General features: G+C 42.1%; 2 protein-coding genes across 3 annotated transcripts; both read right to left on the bottom strand.

Moving 5' to 3' along the window:
* Positions 1-6,227: 6,227 nt before the first annotated feature.
* LOC134198244 (uncharacterized) lies at positions 6,228-9,005 on the bottom strand. Of its 2 annotated transcripts, XM_062667604.1 has the most exons (6): positions 8,879-9,005; positions 8,500-8,647; positions 8,062-8,445; positions 7,643-7,995; positions 7,138-7,332; positions 6,228-7,004 (listed from the first exon to the last, which is right to left on the bottom strand). In XM_062667604.1, the coding sequence occupies exons 2-6, from the start codon at positions 8,534-8,536 to the stop codon at positions 6,963-6,965; spliced, it is 1,011 nt and encodes a 336-aa protein (XP_062523588.1). In that variant the 5' UTR covers positions 8,537-8,647; positions 8,879-9,005; the 3' UTR covers positions 6,228-6,962. The 2 variants fall into 2 exon arrangements, with proteins under 2 accessions (XP_062523588.1, XP_062523587.1); XM_062667603.1 differs by having other exon boundaries at positions 6,229-7,332.
* Positions 9,006-9,732: 727 nt separating this feature from the next.
* Positions 9,733-11,546, bottom strand: LOC134198492 (uncharacterized). The gene is made up of 5 exons (XM_062667904.1): positions 11,219-11,546; positions 11,077-11,163; positions 10,910-11,017; positions 10,479-10,838; positions 9,733-10,416 (listed from the first exon to the last, which is right to left on the bottom strand). Exons 1-5 carry the CDS (start codon positions 11,541-11,543, stop codon positions 10,196-10,198), a joined length of 1,101 nt encoding a protein of 366 aa, XP_062523888.1. The 5' UTR covers positions 11,544-11,546; the 3' UTR covers positions 9,733-10,195.
* Between the last annotated feature and the right edge of the window lie 5,980 nt (positions 11,547-17,526).

The following is a 17,526-nucleotide window of genomic DNA, read 5'->3' as shown; positions in this document are numbered from 1 at the left end:
TTGAAGCGAAGGTGTTTTGGTGTACGAGGCTAGCGGCGCGACCTTTGAGTCTCTGTCGTTAGTGGACATGTTACAACCGCGATTTTGACATAAACAAAGTGCTGTCTTTCTGCGCACCTTTCAAGCAGTAACCTATACCGTTTATTCAAAGGGGGCCTCAATTTTGAACGTCGACTGCCAACGTTGTTTTCTCGGCACAAATCGACTTCAAATAAATTCGACCGCAGGTGAAGTGATTTATAATTGTTATACTTTGCGGTTATACAAATTTCTAAATTTTCTTGAAATCTTTGAGTGCATGTGCTATGCACATTAGTAACTGGATTGAATTGTGCGTCAATATTTGCACTGTTGCATACACTGCATACATCAAATTTTGTAATATGTATTGCAAATTTATTTCATGTGTGCAATTGAATAATATGAACTTAGTAATGCGTACATGCAGAAAAGTGCAAAATACTCCAGCAATTTACTTCTATTTCAAAACTACTACTGCAAAATATTTATTAAACACAAATTAATTAAATGAGCATAAGATATGTGTTTTTATACACAATATTTATTAAATTAAGTTTATTAAGTTAAATTAACTCTTATTTAAGTTGATGGTATCACTCATAGTGTTGTTGTCATTGTAGGTATACCTGGGATATATATGCCTCTAGCCAATTGGCATTTTATTTCAAAATACGAAGGTATTGTACTGTGTAGCTACGTCTCTGGCCAATAACACATGTGATCTACTAGACTAGAACTACTAGCCCCTGGACGGTAAACCATCTTTGCATCAAGTGGGGCACTAACACGCGTGACCAGCCGTCCTGCATGAGTCGGAAGTCAAGTTGACGCTGCAAGGCGAAGAATGATGGATCAATGAATACGGCTAAAGTACACCTTTCCAGAAGCGAGCTGCTACAGTTCAAGGCAATTTAATTCTATTTCAAAACTACTATTACGAAATATTTATTAAATACAATTTAATTAAATGAGCATAGGATATGTGTGTATACACAATATTTGTTAAATTAAGTTTATTGAGTTAAAGTAACTACTCTTATTTAAGTTGATGGTATTACTCATAGTGTTGTTGACAATTGTAGGTATACCTGGGATATATATGCCTTTAGCCAATTGGCATTTTATTTCAAACAACATGCCATGGCATTGGTTATGGTTATACGGTTGATGACATGAATGACAGTGAGTATCCTGGTGTGTGTGTGTGTGTGTGTGTGTGTGTGTGTGTGTGTGTGTGTGTGTGTGTGTGTGTGTGTGTGTGTGTGTGTGTGTGTGTGTGTGTGTGTATTTGTATATAGACATCAACAGTTATATCTGCTATTGTGCCAATACACAGCAGAGTTTTCCTATAGACATTATAGATAATGTGAAGTAACTGTGTTCTGCTTCTTGTGAAGTGATGAAATATTTTGACATTAGTTAAATTAACATATACAAACCAAGAAGGATGACATCTGTTTGTTTTGATGATATAAACTACCCAGTGTTGATGACAAGTATATGATGTGTACTTGTCATTTGTTGTTCTTTGTTTCTTCGTTTGTTGTAATATGTATCTACATACAGACTAGTTTCTCGTAGCCAGACTTTAACCCCACCTTCAAACCACACGGGAAAACAGACTGGTTTCAGAAGTGTAAACCACTGTATCTCTACATTACTTCTGCACTCTTGTAAAGAACATTTCTTTAACGAGTTTCAGCTCATTCATAATTTAGTACACTTTCGAGCAAGTTTAGTAAGTTGATTTTGTATTTCAAACCTTATATGTCTGTACTGGCAAAGGCAGCAAATAGACAACACAAAAGAGTGGCTTGGACAAGGCAAAACCTTGAAGAATGAAGCGATGTCGCTAGTAGTGTGGGACAGAATGTGCAGTATGATAGCGTCAATTCTCTCATTACTATCAATGGAACTAGAAATGGTTGCCAATTCTTGAGCAACGTTTCTGCTACGTGTTGCTGAGGAAACTCACCAAGATTGCTATTATACTGCAATAATAATTTGCTTGTTTATAGAGGCAAGATAATTCAGTATGGGAATCACAGAATCATTCTGTTTAATTAAAAACATAGGGCCAGCACACAGCCCTACTTTAAATTTTGTTTGTCCATTCCATTGTCTACTATTTGTTGTATGTCTTTGTCTGTCTGTCTGTCTGTTTGTGTGTCTATCTGTCTGTCTATCTGTCTGTCTGTCTGTCAAATACATATATTGTTAAACATTTCACTATAATACATTTGACTGTCTGTCTGTCTGTTTGTCAAAATACGCATATTTGATATATCATAGCTACGGCAAAAACAGATAAGTGTCCAACAGTGCTAGAAGAGCCGCCAACAAATGTAATCTGTTTGTCTGTCTGTCTGTCTGTCATTCTGTCTGCCTGGCTGCCTACCTGTCTGTCTGTCTGTCTGTCTGTCTGTCTGTCTGTGTGTGTGTTCATCTGATCCGTCTATTGTTTGTATTTGAAGATATGCTCTTGTTGTATGTTTTAAGTTTAAAATCAATAAAACAATCTGTCTATTCATCTGTCTGTCTGAGAGCTACTGATCTCTTCCAGGGTTCAGTAACATCAACCAATGCCCTGACATTGTTGTCTACAATCAGTGTCATAAACAACTTATTCTATTTGCGGTTATTTTGAGGAATCCATGTTTGCTGCGGCTTACACCAGGAAAGAACAGTAGAGTACAAACTTTTACAGTCTTGTCTTATTATATAGTGTTGGCTGGTGGACAATGATTCATACACTGCAGGTTGTATCTGTGGTTTGCTGGACATTGAAAGTTTACAATGCATCGAAAGATTTTTTCTCCTGAGAAGTCCAAGTCACCATTCAGTCTTTGATGCTCTTACATCAGATATGCAGAATATCTCTGGCACGTTCTTTCTCCAGATGAAGTAGAAGAAAACATCAAATGGGCTAGAAGACAACAGACTATATTGAATAAGATTCATTTTACTGACATTTTCCTTTTTTGCTGTTGACATGAACGTCGACAGTACACCATGTTGATCAAGAACATTTTCAAACTGAGGCTCCTTTAAAAATATCCGCTTGCATGTACTGCTCAAAGAGCGAGGACAAACATAGCAATTCATTTACCTTGAAACCAGGCTGAGATGTGCCTAACGGCCATTGCGGTGTATTGCCTGCGACCAATGATTGTAGGCTACAATGTCAGGGCATTGTTTGGTGTCACTGAACCCTGGAAGAGATCAATAGCTCTCAGACAGACAGACAGACGAATAGATAGATTGTGTTATTGATTTTAAACTTTAAAAGATACAACAAAAGCAAATTTTCAAATATAAACAATAGACAGCACAGATGAACGGACAGACAGAAGGACAGACAGATTGCACTTGTTAGTGGCTCTTCTAGGGCTGCTGGACACTCATCTGTCTTGCCTTAGCTATGATATATCAAATATATGTATTTGACAGATAGACAGACAAACAGACAGACAAAGACAGACTAACAGACAGTAGACAGTGGAATAGACAAACAGAATTTAAAGTAGAGCTTTGTGCTGGCCATTTGTTGTTGACAGAATGATTTTGTGATTCCCAGACTGAATTATCTTGGCTCTATAAACAAGTAAATTATTATTTGCGGTATAATAAGCAATCTTGGTGATTTTCCTCAGCAACATGTAGCAGAATTGTTGCTCAAGAGTTGGCAACCATTTCTAGTTCCATTGATAGTAATGAGAGTTGACTCTATCATACTGCACATTCTGTCCAAAGCTACTAGCGACATCACTCCATTCTTCAAGGTTTTGCCTTGTCCAAGCCACTCTGTTATGTTGTCTAGCTACTCGCTGCCTTTGCCAGTACAGACAAATAAGGTTTGAAATACGAAATCAAGTTACTAAACTTGCTCGAAAGTGTACTAAATTATGAATGAGCTGAAACTCATAAAAGAAATGTTCTTCACAAGAGTGCAGAAGTAATGTACAGATACAGTGGTTTAAACTTCTGAAACTAGTCTGTATATAGATACATATTACAGCAAACGAAGAAACAAAGAACAACAAATGACAAGTACACATCATGGACTTGTCATCAGTACTGGGTAGTTTAAATCATCAAAACAGACAGATGTCATCCTTCTTGGTTTGTACATGCTAATCTAATTAATGTCAAAATATTTCATCACTTCACAAGAAGCAGAACACAGTTACTTCACATTATCTATAATGTCTATAGGAAAACTCTGCTGTGTATTGGCACAATAAGAAGTATAATGGGCGGTCTCGGAATGATTTTTTTGCAGTCAATGAGACATCCAGCTTTTGTTGCATCCCGGGCCAACTCTTTTACAGAGCTGCCATTCCGATTCCCTGTTTTACGACCTATCATCGACAGTCTCTTAAGCTTTTTAACCTCTGCAATCAGTGAGGCCATAGCAAGGTCTGTCCCTCCAGAAAACATTTCTCTGACTATCTGCCATGTGCTGGGAAAGTTCAACAAAGGCTATCTTCTGTCACTGCTTCTTCCAATGCTCAGTATCTACTCGAAAATGACCCCACTGCCAGAGATGCTGCCTGCCTACGCTCAACAACAGGTAAGGGCGCTGGGGCTTGGCTTAATGCTATCCCTACATCGGAAGTGTTCGCACTCAATTCTTGCGAAATTCGCTTGGCGTCCTTCCTTTGGGTTTGCCCATAGCCTTCTCCAGCTGGACAACAACATGCAATTGTGGAGCTCTTATAGATGACAGTGGATACCATTTGGCGACCTGTATGACTGGTGGTGGGCCGGTATGGTCTCACAAATCGATTTTGTTCGTCTGGTCTGATTGTTTCAGTGGGTTGCATATCCACCACCGCAGGGAGCGGAGGAGTCGTTATACAACTACAAACAACAGACCGGACATCGCATGTTTTGACTTGGACATTGGAAACAACGTTGAATTAGATATCTCCCTTGCCCACCCATGGAGTAGTGACATCTTTCCATCATCTGCTCATGTTAGTGGTGTCGCTGCAGAGAGGAGAGCAGACAGAAAGAAGGAGAAATACAGCAAACAGCAATTACCAGGTGGCACAATTGCCACTGTAACCCCACTAGTAATGGAACAATTTGGAGCTTGGGGTATCGATGGGTGAAACTCCTGTGCAAATTATCAAAGAATTCATTGGACAAAGTAGGACAACCGAACTCTGCGGAGTTTATCGACTTCTGGTGCAAACGCTTTTATATTCAGCTCCAGAAGTTTTATGCTAGAGTCATCTCTAACAAGCTATCTTCGCTGTCTGAAGACGACAGATGTGACCTCTTTGCCACCCAGTACTTCAGCCACTAGCTGGTACTGCATGGAGGCTTTGCTTGTACACTGTAGCTTTTAAGTTTAGTCTTCGTTTTGTTTAACTCGAATTTCAATTTTATCTTAGTTTAGTTGATGAACACTACTAGTAGTTGGACAGTACATAGTAACCTGCATTGCAAATGTATCATAGATAAAAGTTTAAATATATGTGTCAGACAGACAGATTTCGAATGCAGATACGCAAAGTAGATCAATAGACACGAACAGTACGTGCAGTTGCAACGATCTGATTCTTTTGTAGCTACATCTGCAAAAGGTACGTAGTTTACAAGATGCAGTCACATCTTTGCAGGCTAGCAAACGGGAAGCAATAAAAAGGACATCTCTAAGGTATTAATAGAACTTACAACAATGAATTAGTAACACTTAGCTATTAACTTAACAAGGTATTCTTTTTACATTTCAATATAAAACCATCTTGCTATAATAGACTAGAATTTTACAAATTGCTGCCCATAGTGACTTGTAACTATACATAGTATTGCGTGGATTAAAGAGTGACAATTTGGTACAAATAATTTTTGGTGCTTTTATTAATTAATTTAATGACACTTCTGCTGGATAGCACTTGGAACCCAAGTTCAAGAGTTTCTTAGATGCACCCCTGTCTGAATTTACCAATATGATATCCTACATTTTCTCTTATTACACCACGTGTGTGTGTGTGTGTGTGTGTGTGTGTGTGTGTGTGTGTGTGTGTGTGTGTGTGTGTGTGTCGTACAGAAACAATTAAACTAAAATTAGGAAATAAGAACAAACCGCGTATGTTGGCATACAGACCTAATTCTATGCTTAATCTGAAGTGTGTAATTCCTTACTATGAAACGCATATAGTGTACGTGCTGTCATGACACACTGTAGCACTCTGGAAAACAGTTAGTAGCATAAAATGTAATAGAATAAAATATGCTAAGAATAGAAAAAGCTAATAATACATATCTAGGACTGCTTCAAAAAGTCGTTATAGAAATATTTTGTCCATTGTTCCATGTTTCGGGTCACCTGCCCATTCCACCACATACCAATGTTAGTAACGATTACTAATTCTGAGAGGTGCTGCTGCAAGGCAATGGCAGCTACACATAAACTGTAAAAATAACGAAATGTTAGAAACAATATAAAGTTTCTATAGAGGTTAGAGGTTTCCCATCTTGATCCTGCCCTCCTGCCACGATGAGCTCTTCCTTCTGCATTGACAATGCAGAATGTAACCATCGCTTGTGTTTCATGTGTGGTAGAGGAAGCCATTTGACAGATCTCTCATCATATAATTCAACAATGTCAGACGGAGAAAACCTGTTTTGTTGACTCAAGCCCCCAGCCATAACCAGTTTGTCATTAACTGCTGTCAGAGTTGTAAAATAGGCTTTTGTAGGAAGGGCTTGTCTCCATTTTTCTACACGAACATCTGCACACTCAACAACATTACTTGCAACGTAGCCATCTGTAAAGCCTCCACACACAAATAGTGTGTTGTTCACAATAGCACAAGAGCAGTTGGAACGTTTGGTTTGCATGTCGTTCATCTTGCACCACTGCCCACTGTTTAAGTCACACACACTTGCTGTACTCACATACGTTCCCGATCTAGTCTCACCACCCACTACATACAGTGAGTTTTCTCGAAGAGAAACAGATACACCATCTAAGTGCAAATCACTTGGTAGAACTGTGACAAACCGCCAGTTTTCGTCTTCGCGAATATTGAATTGTTCAATCACATACTGACGTTTTATTGTATCATACAGGTAGACCAAACACAAATCGAGAGTGCTTACCACATGTTTGATGACACTATCTTCTCTGGCAAATATGTTCCACTCATCACTGTTATCATTCTGAACATACAGTTGATCAATTCCGTTTGCTAACACTACTAGTCTGTCTTCAACCGATCCCAATTTACCATACAGCCAACTAGTACAAGGAGTAGGGAAATGCCATTCAGTCCTTGGCATACTATTGCCACTGGTCTGTAATCATGTAACACAATAATTAGTTTCAAGTTGTGCGTGCGTGTGTGTGTGTGTGTGTGTGTGTGTGTGTGGGTGTGGGTGTGCGTGGGTGTGTGTGTGTGTGTTTGTTTTTATTGTAAAGGAATTGATTGAAATGACAAGCATAATATTTTAGAAATCAAATAGCACATAATTTCTTCATGCATTGCAACATGACACTATAATATGCAATGCTTCTATACTACAATATGTCTGCCTTTCTCAGTGTATGTAGTAGCAAAACAAAAGTAACATAAAGAAGAGTGAAATCTAGCGTTTTCTCACGCACCTGCTGTTTTCCTGCAATATTTGATGCATTTGGTGTATTGTTCCAAATATCAGAGCACTCTGCCAACGAGTCCTTCGTGAGCCTCGCGAATTCCTCTTCAATATTCTTAGCTAGTGATTCTATATCATCATCTCGTGTCTTTACATTAGAGTCCAAAGCTCTAAAACTTGGTGCTCGCACAGTTTTGTCTAGAACCTGCTCTGCTGCAGCGAAGGCGATTTGTCTTTCTTCTTCAGCTTCCCTAACTGCTGCGGCCTTCTCTTTTTCCAGTCTAGCCACTTTAGCTTCCAATAGCCTTTTTAGTGATTTTTTTCGATGATGTGAACTACTACTTCTTAGTAGTTTACTCTTATCTTTGTCAAATAATCATTCCCACGTCACAAAAAAGACCAACACAGAGAGAATTAATTAAGAGTTACCTTGTGAGGCGTGCTGCTCCAGCCTCTCTGCAACATCAGATTGTCCCACACGACGGAGAATTTGGCAAAATTCAGGAAACTTTTCAGGCGAATTAGAAGGAAGTTGCACAATCAAATGATGTATCTTATCTTCATATGATAATTTGCAACTATGCAGGAGATCGAGTTCGTGTCGGGATATGAAAGAGTATTCATACAGGCGTGAAAGGAGAAAACTGTCGAAATGCAGGGCATTCGACAGATATACATAGTTTTTTCTCAAGGCAGACCATGGAGTGGCGGTTTGACTGCTTGAACACACCGATGAGAGTTTGTCTAGGGCTTGATCCGCTCCCTTACGTGTCTTTTCTGCGTCAGCCCAAGCGCTTTCGCTATTTTCTGTCACTAGAAAGATATTACTCTAATGCTCAGTAATGTTTGCTAGCTACAAACATATACCTCCTACGCGTTCTGCAAGGTTACTCAAACAAGCCATTGTCGCATTGAGTGTCCGGCTGGAGAGTCTGTCTGGACCTTCTAACTCTTTGCGTACAACCTTCCCAACTTTGCCTTCCTGTCTCTCTTCAGTCTATCAATGATGAACAAGCTAAATAACGACAAACGAGAACAACGATAACTACTAAAAAAATTTTGGGACCGCACCGAAACAATTGTCTGATTGGGTAACCTGCCCGCCCGTGTTCGGAGGGCTGCTGAGTTTTTTAAATTGTGTTTGTGTGTCTGGCGACTGTAGTCTTCGTGACGTACGTGTTGCAGGAGGTTGAATTCTGTGGAAGATGTACTCATGCAGCATACGAACTGTGACCACAGACATTACCTCTAAACTAGACTCTGGGCTAGATGATGATTAGAAATATCGCATATCGCAAGGCATTTCTGATGAACACTCTTCTGAACAAAGTGCAGCTCTAAATCCACACGATAAAGGGATTGTCCGCTCGCGGAAATGGAAATGTCCCGTATGTGAAATTACCATCTGGACGAATCCACTCTTGTAGCATTCTGTTTTTGCGTGTGATAAAAGCTATCCGTTATTTTAGTTTAATTAACTGCGTTTCATCGATCTTATACTCCAAATTTTTAAGCTATAGTTTCTTTACTGCAGAATGTGTTTTGAAGCGTAAAGGTTCACTCCATAGGTTATCTGCTTTAGAGTTATTAGTATTTTAGTTGCACTATGTACAAAGCCAGTCTTTATAAAGTTGTGGATTAAAAATTCCTAGGTTGTTTACTGCGTAGCATCAAAGCAACTTGAAGCAAAAACAAGTGTGGGAGACATTTTCTGAATAACAATGAAAGCTATTTTGATGCGATAAGATTGCCACCTGCATAGAAATCCATCTCATTACAGACTGCCTAGCTTCAAGTTACAGCAAACAGAATAGATAACATGTAAATCTGTAAACATGATCGTAAGAGAATGCTGCACATACATGTTTGGTTTCTGACGTCGAAATACAAAAATTCCAATTGACGATTATTCACGATGCTTACTGTCGATGTCTGAATTAGCAAAAGGTTCTGTCTTTGCATGCCATGTCTATGATTGTTTCTTTGTCACTAGCATCTTCATACCTCGTAAACCAAGAGGACTTCAATCATATGCATACATATCTGTGTTCTACGTCTTGACGAGCTCACTCAGCGTCAATACCACACCAAATTCAAAAATCAACTTTACTACACGCTAGACCAAGAAAACAACCTTTGTATGTATTGTACTATATAGTCCAAGTAGTAACACAACAATTAGCAATTCTAACTGAAACAATCTGAGTATATAGTATTAGTCTACGCAAAGCAACGTGTATAGCAACTATAACTGCATGAATGTATCACACTTCGTCAAGACGCCATGTCTTCGTTCCTCAAAGTTTGCACTTAGGCTATTATAAAGTTTATTCAACAAATCATCGATCATGAAAAATACAGAAGAACGACGTGAAAGCAGGCATGCCGTCGAAACCATGTTTAGTGCTCATCAGAACATCAGAATCCTTTGTAAGTCCGTCTCTTGGACATGTCACTCTTACACTGTGTTCAGCCAAGTGAATTTGCTCTTGTCACTCTGACACTTTTTCAACCAGTTTAGTGACGCTTTGATATTATTTACACGTTTCCATTTTCCATTTTCTCACCTTTTCTGTTCAGGTCTTGTTCTGTCTCTCTTGTACTTTAGCCAAAAATTTTTGCGGTATTTTGCTCTAGAAAGCTGTCTGCATGCTCTTCCTAATTTTCTGTATTGCTGAATCTGTTTTCTAGCCGCTTTCTTTTCTGCTCTAAGACGATTGATTCTAGCGATATATCTTTCAATAGTCTCTTCTAAACTGCTCGTTGTTTGATAGTTACTAGGTCCTATAATAAAACTTTCTTGTTACAAAACAATACATTAACGGCCAGTCGTTTAACACAGTCACCTTGAAGAGTGCTTTCGTAATCTGACACGGTTTGCAATAGCTTATCAGCTACATATGTCTGTTTCAAATGGCGAAGAATTTTGCAGAATTTCCAGAACATCTGAGGCCGTTTCTTTGGAAGAACGTACACGATCAGTTGGTGAATTTTCTCTTTGTGATCTAGCTTGTCTTCTCGAAGCTTCGTGAACTGCCTAGCGGATATGACATATTCTTGGAACAATGTACCAAGTAAAAGCTTGTCGCAACGCAGTGTTTCCGTTAGAAACACATAATTCTTTCTTAGAGCAGCAGACAACAACCGGTCTCCTTGAATATTGCTCGCAACCCCTTGTGAATTATCCTTCGTTGTATTTGGTTCTCCTATAGCATAGCAAACACGAAACACTTACGAAACACGAAACCTTCAACAGACTTTTGACACAGAATCTCACCTTCCATGCCACGTGATGTAAACTTTTGATTATCTGATGACGGCCACGCCGACGATGAGGGCAGACGTCGTTCCCACGGTCTTTGTTTTTCACTTGAAATGTCTGCACCTGTTATACACAATGTTACCTATCACGCTACGTCGATGCGCAATCAGGACTGCACAGACTTTCTGTACGAGTCGTCGACATTTTAGCCCTAACGACGTCGACTTTCTTTGCTGCTATCGCGTGCTCATCGGCGCTGTCTAACTTAGCTAGAAGTATCAAAGCAATGTCATTTTACAGTCTAAAAAACGACATTCAACCCACCGCAGACGCTTCCTTGCTCAATCTTTACAGCAGCTTCCTCGAGTCGTCGAGCCACTTCTCCTTGTCCGACGTCTTTCAATATCGTGCAAAACTTCGGAAACAACTTTGGATCTTGTTTGTGTAGACGTAAAACGAGCGTATCGACGTTCTCTTCAGTGAGCGGTGTTTTGTAACGGCACCATTCTCCAAATTCCGCCATGCTAATTATGTTCGCGCTGACGAGACGGCGAAGTACACATCGTGTTACAATCAAGTGGTTCGCTACGTAATCAAGATTAGGGACAAGAGATTCCCAAAGATCGGGGTCGGTCAACGAACGAAACATTACTTGATCTTGATGAATTACATCAATAATGTAAATGTAAGGGGATTTGTATCTAGTTTAGCCAATTTGGCGGGAATCACACTGTAGCGCGTGAGCTTGTTTCAGTTCCCGTATAACGCGATAACATGCAGGAACCATACACGCACGAAATGTTTTTGTACAAACGTTGCAGGCGCGTTAGAACATCCCTCAGACAAAATCCGTTGTGAGCCGACGAAGTAGAATTTGATGCTAGTGACGCAACATTACAAGCACATTGAAAGCGCTGATAAGCAACAGCGAATCACTGCTGAGCTCATTCGCATTTCAAGCGATACGATGTTGAGGTCGTTGGCGTTTTTGTAAGCTAAACTGACTTAAGAGATAAACAGTTCTATAAGCAGACGAATCAATAATCAAACTACCACACACACCATTAGATAAACAGACAAATAGCCAAACAAATAAACAATAAACAAGGAGATAAACTAACAGCAAAATCAACAGACAGACAGACATGGTACAAAGACACACGCAAGCGCGCGAGCGCGCACGCACGCACGCTCACACACACACACACACACACACACACACACACACACACACACACACAAACACACACACACACACACACACACACACACACACACACAGACGCACACACACACACACACACACACACACACACACACACACACACACACACACACACACACACACACACACACACACACACACACACACACACACACACACAACCAAAACTAAACTAAACTTAACGTTAGGAGCTGCTAGGTATTGGTCACACTCCCAGGTAACATATGGGCTCCTGTGCCCTTATCAGGAGAACTCTGGGTCTACGCTAGCAATCTCCTAGAGCCGGCAAGCGGGCCATGGCCAGGTACTCACAGGAGCACCGGTTTGTGAAGCCAACTGTGGTGTGAGCACCCGAAGACTCATACTGGACTCCAGTGGCTGATGTCATGTCACAGTCGATGGCAGCCTAGATGTATAATATCTCAGTCAAAGACCAGGTACTCATTGATACTGCTGAGTTGAGAAAGGCAATCGTGTGTGAGTTTCTCGCATAAGGAAATTATGCCATACTCGCCATCACTGCGACTTGTACTTACAATCCTGCAAGGTACCGGGTGTTATTGACTCCATAGGATGATTCTCTACCCAATTGAGCTAAAGCACAACACACACACACACACACACACACACACACACACACACACACACACACACACACACACACACACACACACACACACACACACACACACACACACACACACACTAACCCATAACCCTAAACATCAAGAGATCAAATTTCTTGGTCACGACCCCAGCTAACAGTTGGGCTCCCGTGTGCTACTCAGGAGGCACTGTGGACCAGCGCTGGCATTCTCCTGGAGTCGGGCAAAGTAATCGCAGGAACACCGACTTGTGAAGCCAACTGTGGTGTGAGCACTCGAAGTGTCACCTGAACACCAGTGGCTGATGTCACGTCACAGCAGAAGGCTGCTTAGGGCCTCAGTTAAAGACCAGGTACTCATTTATACTCCTTGAGTTAACAAAGCAATTGCGTGTAAGAGTTTCTTGCTTAGGGAAATCATGCTATAGCTCGCCTTCACTTAGGCTCGAGTTTCTAGCAGTTCATCTCCCCAGCCGGAGAAAAACCGGCTGCACACATTTGCCACTCATAGGAAACCGCCCACTCTCTATCCTCTAATCAAGATCTTACCCTTTTGGTTAGTGTTTGTGCATGCACATATATCCATGATAACTGCTGATAGCAATGCGCGTCGCTATTGACTCTCTGCTAATGCAATTTGTAACTAAATAGTCAATTGCATTTACCTTCTGATATCACACTTTGTTACGTGTGAGCTACACGTGCAAGTCGTCTTCTTCTTTTGTCTGCCTTCTCTTACTTCGAAGATAGGCAGCGCATGCAAAACAATTTTCAGTCGCTTGGAGTGTCGTACGTTGCGTACATTGTGGTCGACTTTTGGTTGACCTCTGTTGTAAGCTTTGAGTCTAACGCTCTTAAAACGAGAGACAGACAAGAAAAGCTGGAAAGAGTCGACCTGTTGTTTGTAGACTTGGATAGCACATGTCGAGACTACAAGCACTTGCCTCACAGTGAAATTACATTAGCAAAGAGCCAATAGTGACGTGCACCCCTTCAAGGATGCACAAAAATTGAACGAAACTCTGATTGGAAGATAGAACATGGACAGTTTAAGTGGCGAATGTCTCCAGTCAATCTTTCTCCTTCTGGGGGAGAAAACAGGATGAACACAGTCAAGCCTTCACTAAAACCTGTAAGGTCCCGGATGTACGCTTCATATGATGACTTTCTAACCAATTGAGCAAATGCACACACAAAAAGACAAAAAATTGACAAATAGATATAACCTTCAGTACAGTACTAAAAATAGCACCCCAGACTATTTCTAGATAGGCCTTCCGGTGCTACTCAAATCTTTAGAGGCATTGTAAAAACAACGAAAAATGTCGCATATACACTTGCAATCGTATAGCACTCCCGGATATTGCGCAGCTAGTAGACTGTAATGTTTTGGCGCAGTAGGCTGTTATGTTTTGTCAGTTTATGTAATGGACTCATATAGCTGGGTAGGTTGCATTGTGTTGGGTTGGGCGAGGCGGCGCATGCGCTAAACTGGACCTGGTGTAAGTAGAGTAGATTCTAGTGCTATAGCGTATCTATATATACCAGAGACATCTAAGCATTACATGGTGTCAAAAAGTGGGATCAGAAGAGAAGACACATGGAGAAACTGAAAGCACCTTCATCCACGCAGTTTGGAGCCGCCAACGTTGCCGAGCCGTGGCGTCGCTGGGAACAGCACTTCCGAATATACTATGCTGCGGCGGAACTGGATAAGAAGGCGCCCAAAACGCAGGTAGCAATACTGCTGAATGTGGCAGGGCCTGAGGCCCTCGACGTATACAATACGTTTGTGCTTGACATTTCTGAAGACAGAGAGCCTCGCGAGCGCAGCGTCGAGGAGGTATTGATGGCGTTTAGAGCTTACTGTCAACCCCGGAAGAATACCGTGTTTGAACGTTATCGCTTCTGGTCCAGGCGGCAACAGGAAGCGGAGACAATGGACCAATGGGTGATAAACCTGCGCTCTCAGGCCAATAACTGTGAGTTCGGCGATCAACGCGAACTAATCATACGAGACACGCTGGTATTTGAAATAAGAGACTACCGCACGAAGGAGAGGTTATTGGGAAAGGCCAAACTGACACCTCAGGCAGCTTTGGATATATGCAGAGCGGCGGAAGTCAGCCAGCTTTCAAGTCCAGGCAATGGCTAAGGATCCGCCCCAGATTGAAGTGCATGCCATGAAAGCAAGAGAGCAGAAAGGAAGAGCAAGTTTACATGGGGAAATCAGACGTCAAACAGAGAAGCACACATCCAAATGTCGTTACTGTTGGTTGGCTCATGCGCTCAGGCAATGCCCAGCGTATGGGAAGACATGTGCCAAGTTTCACAAGCCCAACCACTTTGCTGGAGTTTGTCAGTGGAAAGGGGGCACCTCACAGCCCGTCCACTCAATGGAGCACCAATTGGAGGACAAACAATCTGAGAAAGACCCGCTGTTCATTTCCCAAATTTTCATTGGAAGCATGGACAGAGGTCCTGGATTTCGGCCTCACACGTGTGAAGTTCGAGCTCGACACAGGAGCTTCAGCCAGTGTCCTGCCACACAAGACCTCAAGGCTATCATGCAAGAACAAAACAAAACAAGCAGGCCACACCTTGCGCCAACAAGAAGCATCCTGACTGAAATAGGGCGGGGTAGATCCGGCCAAGGAAAGTGATCCGGCTTCCCTGCACCATCCCAAAGAGAAGGCCAACAGCACGAGCGCAGAGTCTATCATTTTACGTGACCAATGAGAACCTCACCATTCTAGGTCGCGGTGTATGCCAACAACTGGATCTGGTGCGGAGAGTTGATATGGTGAGCACACGGCCAAGCCTCCAGTCCAAAGATCAACTTCTTGATGCTTACAGCGAGGCATTTCGAGGCATTGGAGAGTATGAGCGTGAGTATCACATCAGGCTTACAGACGACGCGATTCCGCTCCTACAACCAGCCAGGACTGTGCCTTATGCTAAACGAGCAATGTGAAAAGAAGAAGCTGGACAAACTTGAGAAGAACGGTATCATTGAGGACGTCACGAGGCCCACTGACTAGGTACACAACCTTGTCGTGACGAAAAATAAAAATTGCAGTATGCGATTATGCCTCGACCCTGGGCCTCTCCATAAGGCCATTCGACGAGAAAATCACAGAGTTCCCACACCAACGGATGTGCAAACACGGCTCGTCGGCAAACAGGTTTTCTCAGTCATGGATACGCGTGATGCGTTTTGGCACGTCAGATTGACAGAAGAGTCTTCCTACACGTGTACTTTCAATACGCCATGGGGAAGAAAGCGCTTCATGAGAATGCCTTTCGGGCTGTCATCCACCAGCGAGGTTCTGAAACAAAGAAATGACGAAGCATTTTGGCGATATTCCCAACGGCCACGTGGTTGTGGATGACATAATTATCGCAGGCGAAGATGAGACAGCGCATGACGAAACCTCTTATTGATTTCTGGACAGGGCAAAGAAAAAGAATATCAAATTTAGCCCTAACAAGCTACAATTCAAAATTCCAGAGGTAAAATACCTGGGACACATGGTGTCACACGAAGATGTACGTCCAGCACCAGACAAAGTGGAAGCTATATCAAAGATGCCCAAACCAGAAGACCGACATGGAGTGCAGAGACTTTTAGGTATGATCAAATACCTGGCAGCATTCATCCAACACGAGTCAGACATAAACGCACCTCTGCGAGAGCTGTTGAAGAAAGAGGCTCAGTGGGCGTAGAACCACGAACATGACCGAGCTCTACAGAAGATCAAAGAAGTCCTGACGGCGGACCCGGTCCTCATGTTATATGATGTACACAAGCAAACAGTGGTACAATCAGACGCTTCACCAACGGGATTGGGGGCGTGTCTCTTACAAGAAGGCAGGCCAGTCGCCTATGCCTTCCGCACACTCACTCAAACCAAAAGAATGTATGCGCAAATTGAGAAGGACATGCTGGGTATTGTTTTCGCTTGCAACAAATTCCATCCATTTATATATGGCAAAGCAGTTGTGGTGCAAACCGACCACAAGCCGCTGGAAATAATCGTAAGAAAGCCACTATGCAAAGCACCGCCAAGACTGCAACGGATGCTTTTGCAAGTACAGCGGTATGACTTGGACGTCCAAAACATTCCGGGTAGGGGAATGTTGCTGGCTGATGCGCTATCTCGAGAACACCTTGACGACACAGATGGCAGCTTACAAGACGATGTAGAAGTTAGAGTACACTCGTTTACAGATGCTCTATCGGTCAGCCCTAGCAAATTACAACAAATGGCGGAAGCTACTGCGGAGGATCAAGACCTCCAGCAGCTCAGGAATACTATTAGCAGTGGGTGGCCCGACAGCATTGCGGACGTTCCTCAAGTCGTTCAGCCATATTGGACATTGAGGGAGGAGCTGCATGAAGCAAAGGGAATTCTCTTCAAAGGACACAGAATTATAATTCCTCGGTCCATGAGAAACGAGATGGTAGCTATTATTCATGAGACTCACATGGGAACAAAGAAGAGCAAAGAACGGGCCAGAGCAGTAATGTATTGGCCTCAAATGACGCGGCAAATAAAATACATAAGCAGCAAGTGCCCCATATGTGCGAGATTTCGAAACAGCAACAAGAAGGAGCCTATGATGCCACACCCGCTACCACAGGAGCCCTGGTAAAAATTTGCTCGGGGATATAATGACATACAAGGCACGAGACTACTCCTCATTGTCGATTATTTCTCCAAGTTTGTGGAAATATTCTTGCTCCCAGACAAGACGGCAACGTCCATAGTCACAGCTATGAAATCAGTGTTCGCACGGCAT

This window comes from Corticium candelabrum, chromosome 2, assembly GCF_963422355.1.
Source record: "Corticium candelabrum chromosome 2, ooCorCand1.1, whole genome shotgun sequence".
In the NCBI taxonomy this organism is placed as follows: domain Eukaryota; kingdom Metazoa; phylum Porifera; class Homoscleromorpha; order Homosclerophorida; family Plakinidae; genus Corticium; species Corticium candelabrum.
Note: the sequence above shows the minus strand (reverse complement) of the source record. Positions and strands in the feature narration are given on the sequence as shown.